This window comes from Pinus tabuliformis, chromosome 5_2, assembly GCF_031772625.1.
Source record: "Pinus tabuliformis cultivar Carrire ecotype Pingquan chromosome 5_2, CPIR1, whole genome shotgun sequence".
Lineage (NCBI taxonomy): Eukaryota > Viridiplantae > Streptophyta > Pinopsida > Pinales > Pinaceae > Pinus > Pinus tabuliformis.
Genome location: NC_142306.1, coordinates 575480106 through 575501969, shown reverse-complemented (window position 1 = coordinate 575501969; position 21864 = coordinate 575480106). Strand labels below are relative to the sequence as shown.

At 35.0% G+C, this 21864-nt stretch overlaps 1 protein-coding gene across 1 annotated transcript; it reads right to left on the bottom strand.

Moving 5' to 3' along the window:
* Nucleotides 1–318: 318 nt before the first annotated feature.
* LOC149160283 (uncharacterized) lies at nucleotides 319–2712 on the bottom strand. The gene has a single exon (XM_089434570.1). The coding sequence runs from the start codon at nucleotides 2710–2712 to the stop codon at nucleotides 319–321; it is 2394 nt and encodes a 797-aa protein (XP_089290696.1).
* Between the last annotated feature and the right edge of the window lie 19152 nt (nucleotides 2713–21864).

Sequence of the window (21864 nt, the reverse complement as noted above, 5' to 3'; positions counted from 1 at the left end):
CTGTATTTGCCAATCTGTCTGCCTCCTTGTTTAAATCTCTGAGGATATGAAATGTTTGCACCGAGGAGAAGTCCTTCAAAATTCTGTTCACTCTTGAGAGCTGTTTATTTAATAGGGGATCCTTCAACCATTCCTTACTTATTAATGCCTTTATCAGCAATTCTGAGTCCCCAAAAATGATGATTTCTCTTTGGCTTTCTTTTCTGGCTAATTGACAAACTTTTAAGAGACCAAGAGCTTCTGCCTGGTTATTGGTTTTCGTTCCTAGGCCCCAACTGAAATCTTCTTTTTCTCCATTTGGATAGTAAATTACCCCTCCTACTCCTGATTTGCCTGGATTGCCTTTTGAAGCGCCGTCAAAGAAGATAGTGCACTCGCCCTGGGATTTCCACCACTGCTGAAATTTATCCTCGGGTTCTCGGATCTGCCATCTTTCCTTGCGGGTTGGCCGAGTGATTGCTGAAGGTCTGATAATGAATGAGAAACCGTCCAGCTAGGCCTTTTCCTCTGTTCGAAGGGAATTGTCATCTTTGACTGAAGCGTAATTAGGAGTTTCTTTGCCTGTTCTGCCACTTTTTCTGTTGATATTTCATTTTGGTTGAAGATAGTTTCGTTTTGGGCAATCCAAAGCTTCCAGCATACATATTTTGGAGCAGCAATCCATATCTTGTACCATAGAGATTTGCCAGCAATGCTGTGTGGGTAACTGTCTTTCCAAGTGGTGAACATTTCTGCAATCGTACAGTGAGCTGGGGGTCTCACATTTAGTCCAATCATAAAATTAATCCAGACCTTCTTGGCATACTCACAATTAATAAACAAATGATCTGTGGTTTCCAGAGCATTTTTGCATAGAACACATCGATGGGGGCCTGCTATGTTTCTCTTGCTTAGGTTTTCTCCAGTCAAGATTTTGTTATGGAACAGAGTCCAAAAGAAAAAATTGATCTTAGGAATATTGAAACTGTCCCATACCTGCTTCCATACTTCTTTCGGATGAGGCGAGTTCTTTTTGCTTTGCATTTGTAGATATCCTTGCCTTGCTGTGTACACACCCGTCTTCCCCCATCCCCAGGTGTCTTCTTCGTCTCTATGGACTGGAGCGAAGTCTGTAATCGCCTTTTTAAGAACGTGAAGCTGAGTAGTGAGTTGCGCTGGAGCCTTGGGGAAATTCCAGCGTTGCCACTCTCCTCTGTTATCCCAGCCAGCTATGTCTTCGATCTTACGGATTCCTTTTGACTGTAGCCATAATCTTAACGCTGCGATTTCACTGTTTTCTTTGAGGGGAGGGTGTCCCATGACTCTGTCTTTCCATAACATAGTGTTTTTGTCGTTCCCAGGAATTTTGTACAGGTGAGCTTTGAAGAATTCGATACCTTTGCTGCATAACTTCCAGGCTTGCGTTCCTTTAGGGGCTTTCTCCGGAATGAAGGTTCTGATTGGCTGTTGTTTGAAATATTTGTGTTTTAATATCAGACTGACAGGGTGACTAGGCTCTTCAAGCATTTGCCACAGTAATTTGCATCCCAGTACTATGTTTGCAAGGAGAGGGTCTCGTATTTGGAGGCCTCCTTCCTCCATAGGTCTTTTCACTGTTTCCCAATTTATTAAATGAAATCTATTGTCATTTCCTCGCCCTCCATTCCACAGGAAATTTCGCATAAGACTGGAGATCTGGTCTGAGATTTGCTTTGGAGCTAACATTAAGGAGGCCTGGAACGTTGGTAGTGCTGAGAGTACAGCTCTAATGAGCGTGAGTTTGCCTCCTGTGGTGAGCCAATAACCCCCCCAACTTGCAATCTTTTTCTTAAATTTGGAGATCACCTCCTCCCACAGTTGATTCCTGTTGGATCCCATTGTTATTGGGAGACCCAGATATTTAAATTTGTCCCAATCTGCGTATCCATCGAAGCCTAGGTCGCTGGAAATTCTATTGATAGTCTGCTGATCTGTGTTCCACCCATAGACAACACTTTTCCTTTCGCTGATTAACGCTCCAGAGATGCTGCAGAACTTTTTGAGAATGTTTTTGAAGGAGTTCGCAATTCGTGATGATGCGCCCCCCAGCAACAGTGAGTCATCAGCAAACAGCGCATGGTTCATTGGATCGATTTCCTTCACAATCCTGATTCCAGGGAGGTTACCATTTTGTTTTTCCAAAGTTAATTTTCTGCTCAGAGAGTCTGCCATCAGTATGTAAAGAAATGGTGACAAAGGGCAGCCCTGCCTCAGTCCCCTGGTGGCTAAGAAGAAATCTGCTGGTCTACCGTTTATCATTGGGGCTATCCAGATCTTTTCTAGGCATGCTTTGATTAGATTTATAAACTCTTGATTGAAACCAAAGGCTGTAAGGACCCTGTACAAAAAAGAGCGATTAACTCTATCAAAAGCATTACACATGTCCAATTTTATAAGCATACCTTGTTCCCTGCGTGAGTGGCTTGAGTGCAAAGCTTCTTGGACTTGAATAACATTATCCAGAATGTGTCTTCCTTTCACAAATCCCCCCTGAGCTGGAGAAATGAGCTTTTGTAAGAGAGGCTTGATTTTGCTCGCCAGAAGTTTGGACACTATCTTGTAGGACGCATTGCATAGAGATATCGGCCTGTACCTGTCGAAAGATATTGGATTTGTCTCCTTAGGAATTAAGGCGAGAAAGGTTGAGTTAATTCCGCCCCCGATCCTTGCCTTTCTCATGAATCCGCGTATCATTCTGAGGAGGTTTGGTTTGATTAGTGCCTAGCAGATTCTATAGAAATGGATTGTAAAACCATCGGGTCCTCGCGCTTTGTCAGGCTCCATAGACCACACAATGTTGGATACTTCTTCTTCCGTTACCGAGCTCATGAGATTTTCATTATCCTCCATACTAATTATCTTTGGAATGTTAGCAAGGAACTCTTGTGTATCTTCCTCACTCCCCTCTTTTTCTACTGTAAGTAGAGTTTGGAAATGGTTTACAACAGCTTCCTTAATTTGGGCGAATCCTTTGCAAACTTGTCCATTAGATAAGGTGATTTCTGCTATGTGGTTTCGGCTGAGTCGAGCCCTGAACTGTTTATGGAAATGTGTGGTATTTCTGTCCCCAGCTTTAAGCCACAGACTACGATACTTTAGGCGCTAGTACTCTTCCTCATTTCTAAAAGAACAATATGTTTTCCTTTGTGCAATTTTTTCTTGATCTAAGTCCGTGGAATGGATGTCTTTCTCTTCCATATCAAATTGAATTTCTTCCAGCTGTGTGACAGCCTCTTTCCTCTGACTGATGGGAGTTTTCAAAGGTTTCTTTATCCACTCTTTAAGAGCCTTTTTTGTATTTTTTATTTTTTGCTCCCAGACATAGCTTGGGGAACCTGAGACTTCTGTACTCCATGCTGCTTGGACTGTTTCCATGAATCCTTCTCTTTCCGCCCAGAGAGGACTGAAGCGAAAGGGGAGGGCTCCTAAATCCTCTTCATCTTTTAGGTAGAGGAGGACAGGTTTGTGATCCGAGCTGAGCTTTGGAAGTATCTTATTAATGACTATTCTTTTTCCCATCATTATAGAGCTGCTGACAAGGAATCTATCCAACCTTGCTGCAATATGATTTTCTCCTGTTCTATTATTGGTCCATGTGTATTTTCCTTTAACCGGCTTGAAATCTACTAAATCCCTCTGTAATATTATGTTCTCCACTGTGGTAAGAAAAGGGTCTCTTGAGTAAGTCCCTCCTCTCTTCTCTTTAGGGTCAAGAATTATATTCAGGTCACCTCCTATTATTATGTTCCTGGGATTGTTGTGGTCTAGAAACTCTGATAGTGTCTTCCAGCACTCTCTCTTTTCCTCGTAATGCACAGGAACATACATATTAAACAAGGCTATGCTGAGATTGCTTGCTATATGCCGTAGTTCTGTAAATATCCAATGCTGGGTCTCGAATGATCTTTCTAGAGAGAAGGAGTTTTTTGCCCAGAATGTTCCTATTCCTCCTGCCGTGCCTCTTGCACTCACAACCTTTCCAGAGTCAAATTTCCATTTGGTGTTACAGGTGCTTAGAAGGATCTCCCCTTCTACTTTTGTTTCTTGGAGCATGAGGATGTCTGTGGGTTCCATTTTCAAAAGATCTTTTATGGCTTCTGCTTTTGTGGGATTCCCCAAACCCCTACAGTTCCAAGAGATCAACTGCATCATTTACCACTTATAGGGGTAGGCCCTCCTCCTTTGGAGGCCCTGGCCCTGGTATTTCTCCCAAATGTCATTTCTATGGTGGCTTGACTGCCGAGCGTTTTTTGTCTTTCTGACTCCTCTTCTCTAGATTCCCTGTTTGTTCTTCGTCCAGCCTTTTTTGCTGGCCTTTCAAATGTTTTTTCATCTGATGAGCCCATGTTCTCTAGGGTTTTCTTCTTTTGTTTGATAATATTTGCATAGGAAGGGGAGGAAATATTGCTTGGGGTAGGGATTGAGTTATTACCTGGATCTATGGTGTCGTTATTCTCCAGCTGAGGTGGATCTTCTTTTTCTGCCTCTGGAGGATCTGAAGGCGGCGTGAGAATTTCAAAGGGGTTTTTGTCCCCCTCATTGCTGTTTGTGTCTCTGCTTCCGGTGTTTTGATTGCTTGTACTTCCATTACCTACTTTATTCTCTCTCTCTTTGGCCTTATTTTTGTTGCTCTGTCTACTGTTTGTAGGTTTCTTTGCCTGTTTCCATTGCTCTCCCTTTTCCTTCTCTGTTGTCTCCTCATTTCTCTTTTTGCAGTATCTTGCGAAGTGCCCGTACTCATGACAGTGTCGGCACTTGAAAGGCAGCTGTTCATAGTCGAGCTCTTGGATATGTGTCTAGTCTGCCACCGATAGTTGTATTGCTTCCGGTAATCCTATTTCCAGGTCAACCTCCACGCAGATCCGAGTGCAGGAGAATTCATCCTTCCTTGGGGCCTGATCTATGTATCTCCTTAGAGCATTACCGATGGATTGAAGTGAGTTTTGGCTCCAGCAATGAAGGGGAAGATGCGGGAGGTGCACCCAGACAGGAACAGCCTTGGGCACATCTTGTGCTGGGTCGAAATCTGGGGTCCATTTGTTCAGGTAGAGGCCTTGAGGGCCCATGAAGTATGGCTCGTTTCTGAAGATCAAGCTTCTGTCCTCTGTATTTTCAAACAAGAAGACGAAGAACCCTTTGCCTACGAAGTGACTCTTTATTCCTTCGTTAACCAGTGGTAGCCAATTTCTTTTGACCCATTCTTCGACTGCTCTCGGGGATGGCCACAATCCAGTAAACTGGCCAATGAGGCCTCTTTCTGCAAGATTTAGCGCTGATCTACAGGTTTCCTCCACTGGCAAGGTCACCCTGCGGATACTGTCCAATTTTTGAACAAACTTTTGCTGCGGGCCTGAGGGATGGCGTTTCCCTGCAATAGCTACTAGAGCTTTGAAAGCTTCGAGCTCCAGAGGTAAGGGAGGAGGGGCCGCAGGGCCACCTCCAGGCTCCATGGGGGAGATCGCGAGAGGGGGAGTCGCTTCAGACGGCGCGGCTAGGGTTCAGTTTTAGGAAATGCTCTCAGTGCTACAAAAAACTAAGAAAATATTGAAGGTGTGAAAACAATAAATAAAATAATTTAAATAATGATAAAATTATTTAAAAAAAAAATTGATAAAAATAAAAAATGACAATTATACACTTGAATTTACGGTTTCAATGCTTTTATTAAATTAAAATAAAATTTATAGAAAACAAAAAAAACATTTAATAATTAAACAGCCCAATTAAAAATAATAATAAACAAAAATAACCATCTTAAATAAAATATTGGAGTGCATTGATAGATTTATAAATATTTGCGATGATGGACGTCGGGTGTAATGTATCACCCCAAAGGAAAAAAGAAAAAGAGAAAGGTTATGGGTTTAGCGTGAAGAAGAATTTTATAGCTTTTATCCAGGCTTAATTTAAACATTATTATTAAGATCCACCATTAATTATAGTAAAATACTCCTCTCATAATTTCTAATTTAAAAAAAAAAATCCATGATAATTTGAAACTCAATACTATCTTTGCAAGAATAATAGGCTTGATTGTGATTTATAAATTTGAAGAATATGAAGTCTTTACATTCTAAGACATAACAACAGAGAGGCTAAATAATGGATTCATATTAGAAAAAGGATACATAGATTCATTTTTTTACTCGGAAGTTAGTATCGACAAAATAAGTGTTTAATTCCTTGAGGAACTAGAATATCATCCAAACGACCAAAGCAAATGGTGTAATTGGTTATACATGGTTGGAATTTGATAGGAAAATTGTTTATCATGGGGTGATTTGCCCTTTAAATATAGGTTAAAAAATTACAAAATAGTGAAAAATCTATTTTAGAAATTAGAAATCCTAAAAAACCTCAAATTTAACGACCTGGTTTTTTTTTTGAAATTCCAACCCTATTGGTTAGATATGTGTAGCTACCTTTAAGACTTCATACTTCAACATGCCTGAAGAAGAGGAGAATGTGCTGGATGACCAGAAAGACTTATTAACAACAAAATCCGAAAAGAAGAGGAGAATGTGCTAGATGACCAGAAAGACTTATTAACAGCAAAATCCAAAAATACAGTGGCACATAATGAAATGTATCTTTTTTTTGTGAGGATGTCAGCGGAATTTTATACTTATACACTAATAGATAAATGTGAATGGTGTAAAGAAAAACATTGCTAATTTTGATTATTGTGATTAATTTCAAAAAAATGTTTTACTTTTATGGTTTATTATATTTTTTTAATGTATAAATAAATTATTATTACATTTTCTAATTAAATTTTTAATTTAACAAAAATTAATAATAATAAAATTATATTAACTTTTTGTTAATGGGGTTTGGTGAGATGGTGATGAGGTGTTCTTTTAAAATAGTTTTTGATATGAAATCACTAATTCAATTTCTCCCTTGTTTTTCTCATCTAAATGATATATTGAACATAATAAAGATATAGTCCTACCAAGCTTACAAATAAATATATACATAAATCTTTCAAGATTAATTATGTGATAATAAAGTATATAAATTTTTATTTCTTCTATCTCATTTGTAAATGTGTTATTTTTTATTTTATTTTTTATTAAAATATAATACATTTAATAATACTAAATTTGAATGGTGTTGTACAATGATGGAAACAAATAGATATTAACATTGTGAATTTGACCATTTGGAATATTTAGAAATTTCATTTAAATTACAAAATAAATAACATTATATACTAATATAATATTATAGATATATTTAATAAAATATTGAAATATTAATATTAATATTATTTATTTAGAAAAATGAAAAACTGTATATGTAAATATAATATTTCCTAAATCTGTAACATTGTTTTAATGATGATTGGGAAAAATGTAAATAATAATATTTTAGTAATATAATGATATAGTTTATTAATAGAAAAAATAAATTGAAATTTTGAAATTCAATGTGGCTAAAAAAAATGTAACGGTATTAAAAGATATTTATAAATGCATTAAAATTTATTTTTATTCTGAAATATAAAATCAATATTATTAAGATTTTTTAATTAAGCAATTTTAAAAAGAAGATTACATGTTATTTATCTTTTATTTTATGATGATTTTCCAAATATATATAATAAAAATATTAGTAATAATTTTATATATATATATATATATATATATATATATGAGCTTAGTTTTATATTCAATTAAAGTTGTGTATTTATGCTAAATATGATAAAAAATCTATATCATTTTCCACTAGAGTTAATGCAAAATTTGAGGGTGAGAGAAGGACCTTCAATGAATAGGGATGGAGACAGCGAAGTACCAAGGAGATCTACTTGTGAGATTCACTTAACTAAAATGTATAACGACTATGCATCGATGAGTAATTTTTTAAATGTCACAGAACCTATGAGTTTTAATGAAGCTAATGAAAATGAAGAGTGGATAAAAGAAATGAAGGAAGAATATGACTTTATAATTAAAAACAAAAGTTGGGAATTGACTCAATTTCCTAAAGATAAAGAGCCCATGGGATGTAAATGGTTGTACAAACTCAAATTTAAAGTATATCGTAGTATAAATAAATATAAAGCTAGATTGGTGGAAAAAAGGTACTCACAAAAAGAAGGTAATGACAATGGAAAAACATGCGCAGTTGTATATAAGTTGAACACTATTAGATTGTTAATTGCATTAACTACATAGTACCATTGGAATCTTCACCAATTAGATGTAAAGTTGGCTTTTCTTAATGGTGATTTATAGGAGAAGGTGTACTTGGCACAACCTGAAAGGTATGTGAAAAAGGGGTTGGAACATTTAGTTTGCAGATTAAAGAAAGCTTTGTATGGGATGAAGCAGGCACCCAAGTCATGGTATGAGAAGATAGGCTCCTTCTTTCTTCAATAGGGTTTTATGAGGAGTCAAAGTGATCCAAATTTTTATATCAAATTTGACGTAAAGGGGAATGTTGTAATGACTTTTTTGTATGTTGATTACTTAATCACTATAGAAAATTTAGTTAAATTAATTGATGGAATTAAGGTGGATATGTCACAAGGGTTTGAGATGAAATATCTTGGTGTGTTACAGTACTATTTAGGTCTCGAATTTTGGAGAAATGTTAGTTAGAATTTTGTTTTCTAAGGTAAGTATGTTAGAGAATTGCTTAAGAAGTTCAAAATGCATCAATGCAAAATTATTATTCTTCCAATGCAATAAAATGTGAAACTTCATTTTGATGATGACACAAAGGAGGTTGATGGTATAGTGTACAGAAAACTAGTGGGAAACTTGAATTATCTTACTACAACCAAACCTAATTTAGCATACTATGTTAATGTGTGAAGTCAGTTTAATGTAAGACCTCTGGAAATTCATTGGAAAGTAGTGAAAAGCATACTCAGGTATCTTAAAGGAACAATTAATTTTGATATTAAGTATACTAATTCATTTTATGTTGAGGTGATAGGTTACATAGATTCATATTGGGTTGGTAATCTAGATGATAAGAGATCTACTATAGGTTGTCATTTTAATATTGGATCTGGGATTGATTCATGGGGTAGCAAGAAGAAGCCTATTGCATCTTTTTCATCCACTGAGGCAGAGTATAAAGATTTATGTGCAACAACTTGTGAATCTTTTTGGTTTTGGAGAGTTCTTTAAGATGTTTGAGAAGAAAAAAAGAAGGGCAAAGTGATCAAATGTGATAATCAAACCTTACTCAAGTTGGAAAATAATCTAGTTTATCACGCAAAAATAAACCATATTGATGCTCAGATCCATTTTATTGGAGAGAAGATACAGTCCAAATAATTGTTTCTAGAATATTACTAAGTCTCTTCGGAAGATGAAATTTGAGTTGTTTAGGGAGATACTGGGTGTGGAAATTTATCCTTTCTCCATTAAGGAGGGAAAGTTGGACATACTAGAGAAAAAGGTTTTTAGTGGTTTAGATTTTGTTTTTATTTAGGAATTAGATCTTATTTTTTAGGGGTTTGTTTGATCTTCCTATTCCAATTTACCACTATAAGATATGTATTGATTGTTTGATTAATTAATGAATGTTTAGCAGTGCTTCTTGGTAGTCTCTAGGTGCAGCTCGTCTCACCTGTGAGTTATGTGGGTCATTCTCTAAGTTTTGTCTTCCATTTCTTAATTTTCACAGTATTGTGTTGCAGGCTTTAAAAATAGACCTTTATGTATACATGCTATTTTGGATTCTTATATTTAATCTATCTTCATGTAATATAATATGTATGTATATTTAGTGCAATATATTTTTTAGCATGTATTATTATTGATATATAATAATTATCATTATTATGTTAATTATATTAAACACTTAAATATTAGTATAAAGACTATATATTAATACTCATAACATTTGAGGTGATTAAATGTCATATTTTCTCTTAGTTTTTAGTACACTATAATGGATTATTCTAATATATACTAAATACTTCATTACATATAATCCACGGGCTTAATATTACATATCACCAATATCATGGGTTATAAATCACCATTCTTGAGATAATGACATTGAATCTTTCACTAGGTGAAGTTTAACATAACATTCCCCCTTTCCACTTACTTGGAGTTTTCCTTCACCAAATTTAGTCAAACAGGCTAAGTCAACCTTCCCTTCCAGGGAATTCTACTCCATCAAAGTCTATATCTGGGGTATTTGGGAATATATATGCTCACCCTATCACCTATGTCTATTAATTTTATAGGGTACTCACCAAATATTATAATTATATGTTCCCTTATTTACAATGAAAGAAAATTAACTCTATTTTGATAATCTCGTTATAATTTTACTTTTTAAATTTCATTGTTATTCTCCTAACACTTATACCACAATCCTTTCATCTTCACACACTCCAATATCCTATTCTAATTCTCTCCTCGCCTACTAAAATGCTTTGTTATATATAGTTCTAACTCCCACAATTGTTGTCATTCACAGAACTTAAAATTTCTTAAACATCACCATGTCTTTGTGGCATTAAAAAATATCATGCTTCTTGGTCCAAAAAACATATTAGGATTATTTATATCATTAATGTTTGTCCTTTCATGGTGCTCTACATGGTGCTCCAACCATCAATGTATGATGATGCATGTATAACATTAGATTTGGGAATTCCAGTTGTCGCTATTACTACAATAAATTGGCCTTAATGGCTTCCACATAGATCTAGAGGTGCCCCCAAGGAACACCAACCTCCAACTAAAAATACCTTACTGACTTCCATGGTAGTGAAAAATCAGCTCTTCAACTTGGTGTTTCTCTTTGAATCCTAAGGGAATATATCTCTACTCTACAACAATGTCATTAATAGCACCAATTGCCAATAAGGGTATTTCTTTACCACCAACACCACCATTCTCTTTCACTTTTCCTTCAGATTTTTTTTTTGTCCATCACTAAGAATTGAAGATTCAAGAGGAATAGCTTTGCGCTTGCTAAGTTGTATATTTTTTGATATTTGAATGGGGCTAATGTTTAGGTATGAACCCTAGTTTTCTCACACATCATGAGGAAAAAGACATTATGGATGCAAATATGTCTCTATGAATCCATACAGTCCTACATCAAATCCATTGGTATCTCTTTCTCCTCTAACACTAGAGGATCTAAGTTCACCTTCATTTTTAATGGGATCCATTATGGTTAAGCTCTTTCACTGGTTTGTCCTCAAAACTTCCACATGGTCCTATGAGGCATTAAGTTCTTTATATGCTTCAACATTTGAGAAAACCTTATCATGTATCCTCCCATAATATTTTATGAAACACAAATCACTCTTACAAGCATAAACATGGAATGCCAACAAATACCCTCATAATTATTCTTCCATCAAGATACATCTGTTAGATGTACATGTGATCTAAACATATGGAATCTCTCCATGACTCCTAACTTTGACTATCACTATCACACAATTCTATTGTTTGATATATGAGGTATACATATCTCTCTTTCACCTAGTTAAAGTTGATTTACCATGTATGGCTTTCCTTTACACTAAAAATTGTAGGAATTGATTAAAATCCCAACTAGTAACATCATCTTCAGTGAGTAGTTGGTCACGTTGATCCAAACCCAATTTAGACACACTAATAACCCTGGATCCTTAACCCATAGTGCCCAAAATTTGTCTGAAAATGTGCTTCCTTCAACCCATTGGGAGGAGCCAAAAGGGTATAACCCTTATCCAAAAATCATGCACATATATGCCTTTCCTCTCTATAATGGCTCGACTAATTTTACTTGCATACAACTCCTTCTGAAGGCTTGGCCTCTTCTAGTACTCCAACTCCTATACTCCTCTTAAGTTCCCAAATGATTCCGGTCATGCCCCCTTCTATCCACCATAGAACCTTGCCTTATAACCTTCACATCTCGTGATCGTCGATCATGAACAAGTCCTTAAAAGCCTGAGTATGGCCTTTTCCATATTATGTGATTCTCAATGTGTCTGAGCTACAACCTCCAACATTAGCCTTTGGTTGGCCCACTTAGCTTTGGGATCTGTTAATGCCATCCCATAATAATCTTTATACTATAGCATAATAAAAAGGGGAATTACAAAAGTCATTGGGGTAAACCCTCTAGGCAAGACCCATCTAGATTTTCCACTTAGTATCTCTATCCCACTTTCAAAATCTTATCACAATGCACAGATAAGTTCACAAGCCTCCAGATTATGAAACTTTTGAGCGAGTCCACTTTGCCTTGTGAGCTTGTTCTCTAAAGCCCCCCTATTTCATAAGTTCTCCCCTCTTATTCTTCGAGGATAATAACTCTTGCCTAGTGGGGTAAAGAGCTCGTGCTCTTTACTTATGAAATAAAGTCTTTGGTCCAAATTTTCACATTTTGTCTCCCGATGCTATCAATTATGTCTGATGTCATTGTCAATTGAAGGATGTCTTAAAAGAGAGAAAATGAATAAGTGTCTTTCCTTTACTGCGTACTACTCTATACTCCTTCGACTATGAAATGATGATATGTAATATTTATTCTACCTATTAGAGTCTTTTAATAGCATCATGAAAGTATTCCTCCTTTGCTAAATTCAACCTTTGTGCTCCTCTTGCTTTTACAAATATTTGATCATCCACTTAAGTGCAGGACTTGGTCTAGTATGCTATCAATCTTATTTCCTTTCGACCTCTTTATTTTGCATTCTCAAATGATCCTCCTACAATCGATCTCATATATATACATGTTATATATTAAATTTTCCTCTTGGACCTATCCACACAACTATGAAACTGTTATTTTAAATTGTGCATGTGTTACAACGTATATATTCTAGACATAAAGATAGCAGAAGGATTGGTTATTAAAAAAACTGTAACAACCCTAGGTTGAAATTTCATGTAATAAAAGTTAATATTCCAAGCTAAATGTTTGAAAAATATCCTAGTGGGCATCACTTGATGTGTTTTATGGCTAAGGGAAATTGCCAAAGGCAATGGATAAGGATTTGGAAAGGAAAATAGGTATTTTTGGCACATTATTTATGAAAATAATGGAAATTAGGAGAAAAGGAAGGTGAAAGGTCACAAGTTTCATGTGAGGAGGAAAATGAAGGAAGATAATGGAAATTGAAGAAAATAAAGGCCTCATTAATAAAAAGGCTTCTCGGGATCAATTTGTAACCTTTTGTCAGTTCAATTTTAGAATATTCTTCTGAGAGGAGAATAGCACCAAGAGGAGAAAGAAAGTAAGTAAGAAAGGAAAGGAAAGGAAAAGAAAAGAAGGACAAGGAAAGAAAATGAAGGCAAGGATTAAGTAGCTTCAATGAGAATACTTGCAGGTAACATATTGCATGTGCCATTTCCTAGTTGGTTTTGACATGCGTGGTATGAGCATGTTGGCAGATGGTTCTTTTGCTATCATTGGCTTGGATTTTTCTAATATTCAACAATGAATTTTACCCTAGCCTTGCAATTTTTGGATAGTTATCATATGATGGGATTGTTCTCAATTTGAGCTTTGGATTGTCAAATGGTGTTGGAATCTAAGGTGGGGTGGTCTCAGGAAAAAATTGAAAGGCCTAGGAATCCCTTGACCAGTAATGGCAGGATACATAGTAAAGCTTGAGGGTGGAGACATGATAATTCCTCAAGGATGGTGAACAAGTTTTGAGGCATCCATGATTAGTTCAATTTTGTGATCTCGACACCGGTTTAGGTGGGATCATGGTATGGAGAGGGCATAAGTGGTTTAACCTATGTATTCCCTTGGTTGTCTTTGGATTGGTTTATCCCATGAGATCCCATATTCATGCTTGGAATATGGCATGGGGGTGATTGGTTAAAAGAAATATATGGTTCAACCAATCTATGGTCAAGTGGAACGTGGAAGTCCTAAACCCAGTTGGTAATTTCCTATTCTTAATAAAATCTAAGTTCTCTTTCTTTTGGTAAGGAAATGTAATAGTTATTATGTGGATTTAATGGTTATTATATTATGGTCATTTACCTGGTTATATGCTTGTTATAATCATGGTTATATGATAGTTCTCATTCGTGGCTCTATTCATGTTTTTCCTTGTAACTAAATGAATAATGAATGTAAGACCTAATTGATGATATGATAGCTAATGTGAGAAGGTATATTCCCTTCTTGTTAAACCTCATTTAATTTTTGAGTCCCTTAAGTTCAGACTTGCATTCATGACCTATAGGTTGCATATCTATCAAGTGTTTGACAAAATTTCAGTCTTGGTTGGGGATGTTCAGGTCAGCTCTTGGTTCAAGTTTTGGTTTGTAAGCATTGTCTTCATGTCTTTTATGAGTTCTAAAAGTTTCATGGATTTATTGGAAGAGGCTTAGCCCTAACCCTAGAAAGTAGCCTTGATTTTTGCAGTCACTGGCACAACAATGCCACAAAAAGGCCATATTCGAATGGTGTAAGTTTATGGGAGTGAATTGGAACCCATAGTCACATGGATGCCTTCATAAGGGAGAGATTGCGGCTCAAGGTTAGGGAAAAAGTGAGTTGTCTGAGGGGTTACACACCTAGAGGTGTTTGTTTACTCGTGGAGGTCCTATGGCACCTGAGGAAATTCAGTAAGGTCTTCAGTTGTCGAATCCACTTCCTTAATATCATTTAAGAGGTTGAGTCATATCATAGTGACCCTAAGCTCATGTTTACCCCGGGCAAGCCGGTGAAAGTTGGTGAATATGGGTGGAGGCTTTATAGAAACTTTCACTTCCCCCTCACATGCAGATCCACTCAAGACACTTAGGTATAACACTTCCTTCCTTGATTAAAAGAACAAAATATATTTATAATAGGCCCTTTTGGCTGGATTTACAATACATGGCCCTTTTGGAATTGAAGCCATATTTTGGCTTCCACAAGCCTCTTGATTCTCTTCTCTCTCACTAGAAATAATCCAATTTTAGCTACATAATTTTTACATCAATATTATGAACTATATTGTGGTTCAGATACACAAAATACTCACCTAAAACCCTATTCTAGGATTCCTAGATCCATAAATGTTTCAACAATCTAACTTTCCTAATTTCTCTCTAACACTCAAAAATATTCTCGACATCTATCCATAGAAATAGATCTAATTAAAATTTCATTCCTAAATACATGTTTCTCCAAATTTCCTTATAAACATAGGAAAATACAAATAATTAAATAATTACATTCAGTTAGGGAAACAATTCCCTTGGTAAATGAAAACCTCTACGCCTAGTCAAAATACAATTTTGACTTGGAAGTTTAATGCTCCCACATCACCCATATTCCTAGGGTGGTGATCCATTAATATGGTGGTTTCATAGGGTTTTGGTCATTATTCCGAACCCTCCCCCCTCCCCTCCCCCACCCATCATCATATAAGTCAAGGGAATTAATCCTAGGACAAGGCCCACAATAGTATACAACAATGGCTTTGATACCGAATGTAGGAATAAAAGTGTGAGAGAAAATAATTATAACAATAACATAAGGACATGTGCATGTAAATCATATGTGATTTAACCAAGAAAACCCAAATCAAGAAAAACCCACGAAAAGAACTATCATTCCCTTAACCAAACCTTGTTAAGTTGATAAAGTGATCCTTCATTGCTCACCTCTAGGGACATTACGATGGAGTATCCTTAAGCCTTTGAAAGGATTTACTACATGTAATATATGGCTTCAATACCATGGGCCATCAATTACATGTGCTTGAAACCACCATTTTTGACCTAACAACTTTGAATCATTCACCAAGTTATGTTTTGCATAACTTCCCCCATTAAAAGTTGGGGTTTCCTTTGACCAAATTTGGTCAAACTTGCGAAGTGATCCCTTTGTCCCTATCTGAATGTCCTACCCTTTTGAATTATTTAACTAGAATATTTGAGAATCTCAAATTTTCCCTATATCACATACACATACCTCCACGCTTTATTATAATTTATCAAGGGTATACATGCTTAACAAGTTCTTATGATCATATGCCTCTTTACAAGAATTTAAAAAAATCAGCTTCATATTCATATATATATATATATTGTTTGCTTGGCTCTTATGCCACCATCCTCTTTCATTCACACACTTGAAGCTTGTGCATTGTAATGGTATCCTCATCTATTCAAACCCTTGTTCAAAAACAAATAGAACCATTGCATCTTCTATAAATTGCAGAAGATAATCTACTTTCAACATGAATGTGTATTTATGGCTTTTAATAGTGTTATGAACACTAATTAAAATCCATTTTTTGGATTCACCATATCCTTGATGTTGGTCCCAATATGATGCCCTACATAACATTCCAACCACCTATGGATGCTAACCCCTTTGTAGTATTGACTTTGGAAATTCTAGCTATCTCTTCGATTACAAAAATTTGGATTTATGTCCTCCATAGGGATCCTAGGGTGACTGCAGAGAACACAAAATTATATCGAAAACACCTTCCTACTTTCCACGGCCTTTATCAACCTCCTTATGCCCTAGATATTGCTCTTGGCATGCTGTAGGAATATATATACATGTTGGAGTAGAGGCTTTAATGGTGGAAAGTGCTAGTAAGGGCATTTATCTATCATCAATGCCACAATGTGCTCTAACTTCTCCTGTAGAAACAATTGTTTCTCCATTGTCAAGTGCCAAGTATTCAACAAAAGGAGCTTTGTTCTTATCAAGCTAGAGAAATTTTCATTACTTAATGGCCACAAATTTTAACACAAGAACCCTAGCATCTTCTGCAGACCAAGAGAAGAAGAAAATTTCTTGACCTGGATCTTCCCTTGTGGATCCATATAGTCCTAGAAATTAATTCATGTGCATCTCCTTCTCCAAGCCATCAAGGATCTATCTTAACCTTCATTTTTATTCGGGATCACTATGATTCCATTCTTACATATGGCACCTTGAGCCATCAAGTTTTCTATATTCTTCAAGCTCTAGGATGGACTTGCCGATGTATCTTCCGAGAAGCTTCAATGCAACAAATCTAAATTGGGCCCTAGTCACACAAACATAAACATTTAAAGCCACCAATTTCCCACATTATTCTTCTTCCATCAAGCTATATATGCAAGTTTTGCATGTGGTCTCAACATATGCAATTGCTCCATGATTCCTAGTTCTGCTATCATAGACCACTACCATAGAGTTGAAGTGTGGTTGGATTCGGTATACCAAGCTAACCTAGCTCTAATACCACATATATGTTTGTTGTTACACTAAAACTTTTACTCATCAGTAAACTCCCAAACTAGTAATGTCATATTGTTTTACATTTAGTCATGTTCCTAGAATGGTAGTTGATGAGATCCATTTGTAGAGGGTGTGGCAGTTAGTCCAACATCCCCTCTTTGAGGTAACTCAGAAGAATCAAACTTGGGCAAGGGCAGAATAGCAATCTATGAAAACCCAAAATACGACAAACCAACTAATAAATATATTATTCACTTGACAAAATTTAGCTAAGCATGCCAAGTGATACTTCGCTATTAAACGCGATGCACATTACAATGCAATATCCTCACATTTATAAAATGATTTGTGTAATCCATGGGCTTAATAAGGTAAGTCACTAATAATTTTTTTGACCCAAAGCACTGTTATGTAACTAACAACATAACAACTTTAAATTTTTCGCATAAGCAAGTATAACCTAACACTTCCCTCATATATTTGCTTTAGATTTTCCTTCACCCGATATAAAGAAGCTAGCCTAGTCCCTCAAAATGTATATAGAAGGTATTCAAGAATGTGAGATATGCCCCTTACCATCTCTGAGTGGTAGTTATTCCGAACCATAGAACTCACAAGCTACTAAATGTGGAATAAAAATGAAAATAAATTGATTAGTCTACAATAATATAACACACGCACACAAATTTATCCAAAAACAAATCTATAATTTATATTGGAAATAAATTTATCAATTTTTTTGACAAACGAGACCAAGCCTACGAAGTGGGTCAACTATTTACTTTAATTCATGTAATCAAATATTGCCAATACCATGTACTGTTTATAAACAAATTGTAACACTATAAAAAGTGTATATGATACACTCAACCGACAACAAAATATTTATAAAGGAATTTCCTTCAAGCGTAGATCTTCCTTCGCAGACCTCTGGCACTGCTCTTTCACTTCTGTTCCTCCAACATGTGTCTTGAACTTACGTGGAAGAACCCATATTTTTTATTGTCCATCTTCTTATAGCTTCCACTGGATTTGGAAACACCCAGCTGTATTGCTGAAGTTGTTTGATGTAGACATTAAAATAAAACACTATATTCTCTGATAACGTTTTCAAGATATATTCGATCGACACATCAACTCCATTTACAAAATAATAATGTCCCCAAAGAAACTAAGCGAAAAATCAACACCTCCATCTACAATAAATCTTTTATTAAGCTAGGAATGGCAATAATACCATGGCATGTAAGTCTTCGACAACACACCATGACATAAATCTTTAACAACAGCAAACAGCCCTGAAAAACCAATGAAAATGCATTTTAACGAAAAGGGTTCTATGACTATCATTATGATTCGGATCTCCTTCTTATCTGGTCTGTCCCTGAGCAGATCGTAACTAACATATCTGTGATCCAATCAGAAAATATTGAAAATTTTCAGAAACATAATATATGCCCACTGCTAAAAACCGTGCTGAGAATAATTATAACAGAAATAGATAAATTTATTACATCTCACAAATCAGAGGGCATATTGTGCACAGCATCTCATTAAAAACAATTATTTCACACTTATGATGTCACTGCCAGGTCTTGTAGTTGTATCTCCAACACCAATTTGTATATTCTAATTGCTTTTAGCCTATCCAATAGTCCAACATCCACGCTACTAGACATGCACCGCATTTTATTGTCGTTTAAATTATTGTTCAGAGAAGCTTCATTCAGTGTCCAATCCTATCTTGTGTACGAACAAGTGAACTACTACAAGCTCTTTATGGACAAAATAACAGTTCTAAAATAATTTCCGAAAAGTTTTCTGACATGTATCCAACATAAAGCTTTGAATTATTTGTACGTCTATTTTAAAATCATTGCATCTAGTGACGTTAACGTACCGTCACCATTCTGAAGACATTGTATCTATATATTGTATAGAATTGCTCATTAATAAACTATTGATATTTTATGAAATCGTATTCTATCAAGTGAAACAAATCGCACTAATATTCTTTTGTCATAACGTCAGTTGCAATGAATCTATAATGTATCTGTATATAGATACAGAGTTGTTCATTTCATAAATTATTGATAGACTATTAAACTGTGTTGTAAGAACAGTGAGTAAATTGCAGAAAGGATCTTTTGCCCATACAGAAAGACATATAGATTCGGTGGCCAAATTTCCATTTTATTTTTCTAACTAAAGCCTGGAGTGTTTTTCTCAGACATTATTTTCCAAAAATTTGCATTTTGAGAAATGGAGTACATTAAGCGGGTCTGAGAGGAGGTCTTCGGAATTCTTCTTTACCATTCCAAAATGTTTATATTTTTAAAATGTTTTCATATTAGAAAAATAAATGTCGGTTTCTGTACATTAAAAACACTATTCCATGAATTGAGATGGTGCGATAGATAATGTCATTTATTAAGATTTGCTCGTTCTGATAACTGAATCGACTCCTCTTGAGGCCCTTTTTTTCATAAACATTTTAATAAATAAAAAAAAATTAATACTTTGCAAATAAAAAGTTAGATTTAATTAAGTTACAGATTTCCAAAATATTTCAAAATCATTTACATAATGATTAAAATAATTTTTTAATTAAAAAAATAAAATAATAGACTAATATGAAAATCAACCACGTTTAATAATTGTTAAATATATTTTTTTAGGGTTTATAATATTTATCTTAAGTTTATATACACTAGGTTTATAATATTAATTCCCTTGGATTTATAATATCAATCTTTTGGGTTTATTAATCTAACTGTTCATACTCTTAGGGTTTAATATTACTCCTTTGGGTTTATTAATGTAAGGGTTCATATTCCTAGGGTTTAATATTATTCCTTCACATTTATTATCTCTTGGGTTTTCAGTATTAATCCGTTGGGTTTATTAGTCCCTTAAGTTTATAATGTCAAACATAGTCAACCTTGGTCCAACCTGGTATTGTGACAAAGATTGTTTCAATATGAAAATCTATCATGGTCAACCATGGTCCTACTCCGCATTGTGAGAAAAATTATTTCGATATAAATATCAATCATGGTCAACCAAATTCCGACATTGCATTGTGGCATAGATTATCTCAATATGACAATCAACCATGGTCAACCATGTTTATTTTAGGGTTTATAATATTTATCTTAAATTTATATACCTTAATATTGTGGCATAGATTATCTCAATATGACAATCAACCATGGTCAACCATGTTTATTTTAGGGTTTATAATATTTATCTTAAATTTATATACCTTAATAGTGTGATAAAGATCGTATCAATATGAAAATAACCACGGTCAACCATATTTATTTTAGGGTTAACAATATTTATCTTAGACTTTAATACCTTGGGTTTATATTATTCCCTAGAGTTTAATATCATTCTATTTAGTTTATAATCCCTTGAGTTTTAGTATTAATCCTTTGTCTTATTATTCCAATAAACTAGAAATTACATCCATCATATTCTTCCACTATTAATATATTAATTAATACTATTAAATTTAATTAACAATACAAGATAATAATAATAATATCAATTAATAATAATAATCATAATAATCAATCACATTTATTAATGCATCCTTGTATATGATTGATATAAGTCTTTAGACTATACGAATGGCATTTCTATTATTTAACTTAAATGTTATCGTTAAAATTCTGAAATATTTCTCAAATTTAAATTATTTTAAAATTAATTATCCACCTGTCAGAGACAAGGATGATCGATCCAATTAAGCCCACACCGCAGACATTCGAACCTGCCCTTAGCTTGGTGATTTATTTCTCATGCGGAAATTTTGTATTAATAAAAGCGCTTTTCCACCAATTAAGCTACAACTAAGTGCTGAGGCTACAACTCAACCATACATGATTTGCAAATGAATACCTCATACAGAAAGGACGAGCCACCAAACGGACGTCCTAAGTGTTTTAAATGTTATTTCAATGAGCCATGGAAAGCACCAAAGGGCGCATATGGTAGTGGAAATTCCTATTTCCACTACAGAATTTTAATTAATGCCCCTTGACATATGCGGGGATAAGGAAATATAACGCGCCCCGTCATGTCTGAAGGAGAAAAAAAAACGGCTAGCGTTATATTTCCCTATCCCCGCACATGTCAGGGAGCATTAATTAAAATTCTGTGGTGGAAATAGGAATCGCCCATATGGTAATGTGTATGAATGAACAAGGACAGCAACATTTACGTGAGTGTAACTATCCTCGATATGTTCCCTGTGGGCCCTCTATACTCAACTCCATGAAACTAAACATATCGATCACCGTTTTCTTTATATTGTTTCTGCACTTTTCTCCCCGATGCTAAATGCTAGTGGCTTTCTATCACTGTTAGTTTTGTTCTCAACTTCTTTTCATTCACTTTCATATACAATATAAATATCACAGCCAGCATCAAGATCCACTGAGCAGTTGAACGTCATTTCGATTCCCGGCAGGATATATTTACTAATCAATAAGTGAAAGCATTTCAGTGGAAAATGGCTAATTCGCACCACTGGGAAAACATATGTCGACATACAAATCCCATCTTGTTACTGTCATTAAAAAATTAAAATAACCTACGAAATTTAGCAGTTCATTCTCTCACAAAGATACTTGAGGTTCATGCTGGATTACATCTCACTTT

What these genes read in the sequence shown, in the direction of transcription:
- LOC149160283 (XM_089434570.1), bottom strand. Translation starts at nt 2,712, where the DNA reads ATGATACGCGGATTCATGAGAAAGGCAAGGATCGGGGGCGGAATTAAC.